Source organism: Colias eurytheme, chromosome 3 (genome assembly GCF_061535395.1).
Source record: "Colias eurytheme isolate Ceu_HAF_F1 chromosome 3, ilColEury1 Martin Lab GWU primary, whole genome shotgun sequence".
NCBI lineage: Eukaryota > Metazoa > Arthropoda > Insecta > Lepidoptera > Pieridae > Colias > Colias eurytheme.
The window spans coordinates 4,735,072-4,743,626 of NC_142982.1; the positions used below are offsets into that span (position 1 = coordinate 4,735,072).

Sequence of the window (8,555 nt, forward strand, 5' to 3'; positions counted from 1 at the left end):
TATGTAGGTATAATGCCAATATCTCGTCGTATTGGTATCAAGTATGGCAATGTGAGGTGAAGACTAAGAGGAAAGAGAGTGAGAGACTAAGAGCTGATTTCCACTTGTCGGATCCCGGACCTGTCAATCATCGATGTAATCGAGCGACATGCACATGGATATTGAACCAATTGTCGATATGAAAGATAATATTTTATAATTTTAATGAATTATAGGTTCGTAGTAAGTTATTTTTAGTGTTTAGGTTTATAATTGATAATAAATAAAATATTTTTATGTAAAAACTAAAAGTATTCGAAAAAATGGACCAACAAGATACCTAGACATCATTTTATTTCCGAGAGAAGCCAGAATCTAGCCTGAATTCATTTATGCAATGAAGTTATACGTATCCTACTTACGTACAACATAACTTAGGTACATTATATTTTTAGATAGGTATAGCTTTTTGTCACATAGGATATTAATAAAAAACGGAAAAACAGCAATTTGCATTTTTTATTTAACAACATTTTCAACTACATTGTAGGCATTTAGTCAATTTTATACAAGACGTGTTGACTATATTCTATATAAGTTTGGAAAAATTATAGAATCGTGTTGTGTCATCATAATTCTTGGCTAAGTGTTGTGACACGGCCCATACTGCATACAATTTCCTTATTTAAGACGCATTGAACTAGTGAAGAAGTTTTCAATTCTATGAAAGTATAAAAGTTTTATGAAGGTAAAGTCATTGAAAAACTACTTGTATTTAGACATAATATTATACATTGTGTATGTAGATTGTAGGTATATAATTATGTACCTACTAACAAAGTTTATAGCTAGAATTCCGTACTCCTTAACTACGTCACTTAATAAACAATTAATTAAGTTGAACCTTTAAAGCTCAGCTTAAGATAAAGGATGTAAATTTTGATACTAAACTTGAATAAAAAACTAAATAGGTAGATACTATGTAATTTTCGTAATCTTAATGACTCTAATCTTCAGATATCACTTATGTTTTTATTTAATCTTCACTGTTTCCGTGCAAATTATTGTAAATATTAAACAACAAATGCTTCAAGCGCAAGCATAGATAGCGCCGCCATGGCCGCGACGGCGGGAACCGTAACCACCCATGCGAAAATTATGTTCCTGCAAAACAATAGAAATAGTAAGTTCCTTTATTTTATACAGTTTTATATGTATATTTTTTTCAACTTGAATTGTCCAGTTCATTACTTTACAAGAGTTTGTGTAAGTAGTTATTCACTAATATAGTTAGGTACCGTGAAACCTGCTTACTTTGCCACTTTTTCATGTGTCAAAAAGTTTGATTCGCTTTAAAAAAATATAATTGTATGAAAACGTAATGAGTAACCTGCACCTAGATGTAGTAAATTTCATGAAAATTTACATTATTACTAAATATCTATTTCATTTTTGTAAATTATAATATTTTAAGCATAAAAACATTTATGGCAAAGTTAGCTGTCACTTCTGGTAAATTTGCCATATGAAAGAAAAAATGAAATTTTTGGAGTTTATGAGGTTAAAAAGTAATATATTTGCACTCTTCCTATATCCCGTAAAATAAAGTAAAAACTTTATATTATTTAGCACTGGTAATTTAACTCTCTAAGAAGGTGGCAAATTCACTAACCTTTCCAAAATATTTCCTATATAAGAAGAAGTTAGGGTTAGGGTTGTCAAATAAAAATGTTTTCGTAGTAGGAACAATTTAGTAAAAGTAAAAAAAAAACATAATCAATTACTTCTAGTTAGTTTCTTAACTTTGAATTGTTTTACATAATAAAACAAAAAAATAGTATTCATTAAACTAACTAACTTTTTTTTTAATATCACACATTACACGACATTCCTAAAAGATTTAAACAATGACAAATTCTTATTTATATGATCTTGATTGAATATAAAAATTGTTGTTATTTTAAACTTGATAGGAACTAATCCAATCAAGTTTTAAAATCCGTTTGTACACATTATTTCCTATTAGCTGTACTTTATGTGTCTCTATTTCTTTTGTGTGTGCAATAAATAATTAAATAAATAAATACCTTTTGTAAAACAACCTTCATTTAAGCACATGCACTGTGTATTTCATACCTAGCTACCTAACTATTTATATTTTTTTTTCACCAGTCAGTAGGTACTTACAATGACAATTTAATTAAAATATTCATCAGAAATTTTGTGGCAGCCCTAACCTCCAACAAAACATGGCAAAGTCACCATCACAGACGTTGTGATTGGGGTTGTTGAATTTACCAATACCAATTGCGAAGTAAAGGTAGCTTGTAGCACAGTAAATCAGCTTTTATTTAGCTAAAGAACATTATGTTAACATAATATCAAAAAACTTAGATTACAAAATAAAAGACAGATGGAGCGTTGCCGAACTAAACCGAATAATTTATCGTCATTTCCATAAAGCTATGTGTGCTGTCATTTCGCCGTTGCACTGTACGTACACGGTGCTTCTGTGTGCGTGTTATGTTACCAGATAATGAAAAATTTCCCAAATTTTTGCCCGACTACGGAAGAAAGAGGGTTATGTTTTTCGAGTGTAGGTATGTATGTATAATATTTCTTTGACACGCCCTGCAGTATAAACTGTTGGATCGATTTTGAGTTGTGACTTGTGAGGTGTCATTGCAATCATCTGAATTATGAAGGTAGCTGTGGTGGTAGTGACGTAGGCTACATAAATTATTAGCAGTCATGTTTTAATTTTTATTTTAATATAAATTCGGGTTTTTGATATTATTTTATAATATTGTAAAAATTATTTTATCACCTATCTAGTATCTACTAAAGTTATCAGCTATACATGGACAAAATAATTTTATTCAATTTTTATTAAATAAATTACATTAAATTTATTAAATAAATTACATTAAATTTATTAAATAAATTACATTAAAAAAAGTTTTTATTTTTCAAAACATATGAATGCGAATAGCGGTAGTTTTTAGTCGAGAATGCGGGACATTTTATTTTCATCATATCCATCATGGAGTTCACATGAATTAAATCGCAAGCGAAAACGACGCTTTTTATAAAAGTAACAAAAAAATGTATAATGCTTTTTAAAATAATCTAATAATGACCATGAACTTTTATTGCACTATACAAATAATCACATTCACGATCGAAAAATCCAACAGCACTACCCCGAATATCTTTTAACCATTTTACCCCTAAAAATGGCAAATTCATTTTCAAAATACTGGCAGCATACGTTGAAGTTTTGAATTCCTTCGTATTTGTAGAATTATTATTTGTATACAAAATTAAATAAGCCAAATAATCTACAGAAAATCTGTAAAACGATGTTTTATCTTTTTGTTTGTTTTCGGGAACAAGTTTTACAGCGTTTTAATATCACAAGACAGCATTTTTTTACTAAAATATCAAACCCCTTTTGACGTATTGCATGACACTAGAATCGCTATAGCACTAGCGGAGGAACGTATTCGTTTTTGATTTCGTATTTTCTTTGACAAGGGCGATGAATGATTGACATGCTCCATCTGTATTTTATTTTGTAATCTAAGTCAAAAAAATACTTACGTAGGCAATGCTTTTCCCGTTTGTTTTTGTAAAAGTTCCGGAGCACTAAGTTTCATACCGCCAACATTCGAAAAAAGTAACCGCCGAAAATGACATCCCAAAAACAAGCTGGGCTGCCACATCTCATTCGGTGTTGCCATTTAACTCATAAATTTTACTATACAGGCATGCATAAATGACAAAAAACTGATATTAAGATGTGACTACACTTTTTCCCTCAGAAGTTGGCTATGGCAAAGTCTGCAACCGTTGGCAAAGCTAGCAGGTTTTACCGGTACTATCTTCTGAAGTCTTGTGTTATATTTGCGTATTACGAAAACTCAACTCCATATTTTTTTTACAAATGTTAATTTATTCCATTCACTGTAATAATTCACAATCTAAATATTCCTGTATTCTACATACCTGAACAGACTCCAATCAACAGCCTTCTCTGAGGAGTATCCAACACAAACGACCGAACCAACTTTGCAATGTGTGGTGGATACGGGCAACCCCGCCTTGCTGGCTACCAGCACTGTGAGAGCTGCTCCTAGTTCTATGGTAAAACCACTGAAAAATTTTTTGGGTGTATAAATTTAGTAACGAATATCAACTTCAACTTCCAACAAAGGTAGGAATTAAAATATTTATAGAAAGGTGAATTTAGAGCTTTTCTTGAAAATTAAATTTATAGTGTTAATCAAAAGTATATATATACCTATATATGTTAAATCTATAGTTACCTACATTTACAACAAATAACTAAAAAAATCAACCTGTGTTTGAATCATTGTGTATCATCCTTATAGATACAAAAAAATCTAATAAACACAACAATCTAATAAAGCTTACGTATCCGGTGTAATGCTTGTAAGATCTTCGCCAACGGTTCTGATAACGCGACGTCCCCATAGCCACAAGCCCAGTGCGATACCAACGCCACCAAACACAAGGATCCCTAGCGGCGTCTCCGCACGAGCGTGCGCACCTCCCTCAGAATATAACAACCATAACGCAACCAGAGGACCTATAGCGTTACTGTAAAAAATATATAACATTTAAAAATATAATACCAATATTAGATATTAATCACACAAAGCATTCAGCACCTTAGCGATCTGATTCTAATTAAAAAATAATTGACATAATGTTTAGTGCAAATTGAAATATAACACAGTTATGAAAATTACCTTACATCATTACCACCGTGTGCAAAAGCGCCAAACGAAGCAGTTAAGACTTGTAAAAATGAGAAAAGTTTCAAAGTATCTGGCGGCGGGGGTGGGGCTGGCGCAGGCGGGGGCGGGGTGGTCGCTTTTAGCAGCGGGGCTGCGCTAGAGTTGGGTGTTATCGCTGGCAGACCCGCTCTGCCATCACATTCTATACTCCAAGCGCTGCCCCCTTCGGGACCCTATATTAGCATTAGATGTTAATTTTGTTTTCTATTTAACATTGATTACCTACGTTATAACTTGTAAATATAAATGTACTTATATCATACCTTTTCAATTCTAGGTGGAGGAGTATCAAAATCAACTACACCCGACATAGCTTTAACTGCAGTCATCCTTCCCAATTCAACGCGTGCAATTGTATCACAAGAATCGCCTATAAATCCATTCTTAGAATCATAACTTTCACCCATTCCTACAAGCTGATTAGAATCTAAGCTCTTACAACAACTAAGTGTTTCGTCAATGTACTTCAATGTATGAATCTGGGGATCAGCATCAATCAACTGCAATCGGACTTTATCTGGTGGACTTAGACTTCGTGAAAGGATACTGCAATCGTCCATTGTGGCCAAAAGAGCTCTGTTTCTAGCATTCATTTCTCTGATTCCAAGTGAACACTTATCAGCATCACTTAAGGTGACCATTTCAGCACTTTCTGCAATTGCTTCTAGAACTTTTCCATCTTCGGAAAGTAATGAAGTAGGTCTTTGGGGTACGCTAGTTTTATTCGAATGTGTTGGCGTATTTGCTGGAGTTGTTTCTGAAATATAATTATTTTTTTAATCAAAAAAAGTATAAAAAAACTTTTAACTGGATCATAAATTAATTAATTATAATTTAAAATTTACCATTTGAGAGACCAAGGGTAAAATTCACAGGATTTGCTGTAAGTTGTCGCCGGTAATATGGTACAAGGAAGAGACGAACACAAATTGCAGCTACAGCACCAAGTGCTACAGATCCAGATAAAGCTGCCCACATTGGTATTTTATCCATAGCTAATACTAAAATGAAAAGTTTATATTATTGAGTACAGATATTCCATTTAATTTCTATTTGAAGCTAGAATTTAATAAGTTATCAATAAAACCATACATTTAGGTCCATCGTGCACAACGCTTATCACGTTAACAGCTACTGTAGCTCCATAAAAGAAAGGTAATGCGTGTAATCCAGCAGTCAAAGGTTGCGAGGCTCGAAGAATAAATCGGCGTACTAACCAATAAAGTAGAGCCGAGACCGTTCCACTTAATACCGGCGAGATAAACCACGACAAAACTGAAATGTTTCAAGGTTTATGTGATGTAATTATTAACTTTGTTTTATTTCACGTAAAGTTAATCCTATTAGATATAACTTTTTCACCGGTAGAGCAAACATTTCATAGTTACCTATAGCACCTAAAGTAGACCAACGAACACCGACTGGGCCCTTTGCTGTAAGAGTAAATCCAACTGTAGCACCCACAACAGAGTGTGTTCCAGAAACCGGTAAACGTAAAAATGTCGCCAAGATAAGCCACGCCGCTCCCGCGAGTAAAGCAGCGAGGCATCCTGCAGCTAGGAGTCTCTCTCCGCCATCAGCGTACAAAGATACATCTAGTATACCTTTTCTCATTGTATCTGATACTTTATAGCCTGAAAAAAACATTAAACTCATAATTGGGTCATTTCAAACTTACGACTCTTATGAAGTTTTATGTGTGTAGGTACCTAATAAAAAAGTTATGTCGTTGGTCTACAAACTCATTAACACACACAATTCCATTTTGAATAGCTCTTGACAACACGCGTCCTGTAGGTAACCTAAATCTCCATTCAATTCATACTACCAAACCATTCATAAAATATAAGTAAGTAGATATGTTTGGTTTTTACTTATAATGCTAATTGAGATTAATGAAAATTTAAAATATTTGCAATACTATTTTATTATTAAATAAATTGATATTAATTCAGGATACTTGATTATACTGAAATCTATCATTGGCTAAATGGTAATATAGTTATGGTATATTTTAACTTACCTATTAAAACAGCCCCGGCGATTTCAAATATGGTAGCGAGAATGCATGCTTGTGTTAGTGTAAGAACCTTGGATCCAACGCTTGTTCCAAATGAGTTGGCCACATCATTGGCACCAATGCCGAACGCCAAAATAAATGCCACCACAAATCCACATATAACTAACCACAATAGATCATCAGCGTAAGGTTCCATGTTTTTTTTTTCTTACAGGAATTATCAGCCCAAATTACTTAATTTTTAATTTTCCATGTAACCATTATCAACACCAATAATTATGACTAGCACCTTAATAATTTATGCTCATTGACTATACCAAAGCTTTGCTTTTCACGCTCCTTCCCGTTAACCACTAATTCCTATGTAGTAATAAAAAGAACTAAAAATGTCTAACATTCTGCTTTATATATTAGGTAAAACTGTACAATATTTTTCAATAAAAACCTATTGTTATCCTTAAACGTGTCTCAAAAATCTGAATAAAATCGACAGTAAAGTGGTGTGCGTCACAAAGTTTGATGTTTAATTAGCCTTTTTCGAAAGTATTGTGGTATTGAAAACTTTGGCTTCATTTCTGTAAAGAAAACAGAGATACATAATTAAATTTATTGTGAGGAATGTAATAAATCGTTTATCAAAAGTATTTGCATTATCCATTTTTGAAATAAATGGGCAGATGAAAACAGTCGAATTAAAAATCGTTATGTGCCAGATTACAAATAATTAATTAATTGAAACATCAACATACGTATTTTGTATTGCCTATTTGTTACATTTTTAGAGGAGCTATACTGTCTTAATAGAATTGAAATTAAACAAGGTTAATTATCTGAACAGTAATTCCTTTACGCTTTGCCTACTTAAAGATAAAACCTATATTACTTTATTTTATTAGCTTCAGATAAATTCATTCATTGACATCAATATTACACTTTCGATCTGACCTTTCCTAAAATAATTCGACGTCCACATGGCACAGTACCTAAATTATTGATTGAATGATGAAATAATGTTCATCTACTTCATAAAACAATTTAAATGGTTATAATTTATGGAAGTTGCTATATTTATAACTTTAAAAAATGTAACAATTATTTTTCTATAAATGTTAATGCTGCGATCCAATGATCACTGATCCAATTAATAGTATAAGAGATGTTTATAAGTTTGGTACCGAGATATTTTATATCCTAATTTTTACGAAATACGAGTACGCAACAATTATCGCTATAGTACTTACTTACTTTTTAAAATTGAAGAAGAATATTCTCCTGAATGTAATATCCGTTACAAAGATAGAAATATCGCCTTGAGTCGCTCAGCTGTACTGAAGTCACCGAGGGTCGCTTGGTGGCACGTTTTCAATAGAGCATGCGCGCCACCACCCCTCCGAAAACCTCCCATCGGCTCCTTTATTATTATGGAACTAAAGGCGCGACTGTTTACAAACGACCCCTTAGAACAGTCCTAAAGAACTAGATGGCGTACGTAAACCTTTTTATTAAGTACTTAGGCTCTCATGAATACAGTTCATTTTCGAACAATAAAGTGTACTTAAGAAATTTCAACGGCCTCATGACCTTCTATGCTTCTTAATAATAACGAGTGAGGACTTTTAAGATTAACTTGTATTAAAATTAAAATTATCTAGACACGCGGCAGCGTGTCAAGCCAAGTTCAAGCGAAGAGAACTGGCGAGCAGCGGCCGTGTGTATATTTACACGAACCATTT

At 32.8% G+C, this 8,555-nt stretch overlaps 1 protein-coding gene across 1 annotated transcript; it reads right to left on the reverse strand.

The window, feature by feature from the left end:
• Window positions 1-480: 480 nt before the first annotated feature.
• NaPi-III (Na[+]-dependent inorganic phosphate cotransporter type III) lies at window positions 481-8,277 on the reverse strand. Its single transcript, XM_090119537.1, has 10 exons — window positions 8,068-8,277; window positions 6,826-7,397; window positions 6,191-6,436; window positions 5,895-6,077; window positions 5,648-5,803; window positions 5,066-5,559; window positions 4,755-4,975; window positions 4,417-4,602; window positions 3,988-4,134; window positions 481-1,143 (listed from the first exon to the last, which is right to left on the reverse strand). The coding sequence occupies exons 2-10, from the start codon at window positions 7,016-7,018 to the stop codon at window positions 1,053-1,055; spliced, it is 1,917 nt and encodes a 638-aa protein (XP_089975663.1). The 5' UTR covers window positions 7,019-7,397; window positions 8,068-8,277; the 3' UTR covers window positions 481-1,052.
• Between the last annotated feature and the right edge of the window lie 278 nt (window positions 8,278-8,555).

Bases quoted from the DNA above. Each gene is read 5' to 3' on its own strand.
- NaPi-III (XM_090119537.1), bottom strand. From the start codon at position 7,018: ATGGAACCTTACGCTGATGATCTATTGTGGTTAGTTATATGTGGATTT. The intron at 6,078-6,190 runs GTAACTATGAAA...GAAACATTTCAG, and splicing joins GTCTACTTTAGGTGCTATAG to TTTTGTCGTGGTTTATCTCG. The intron at 4,976-5,065 runs GTATGATATAAG...ATGCTAATATAG, and splicing joins CTCCACCTAGAATTGAAAAG to GGTCCCGAAGGGGGCAGCGC.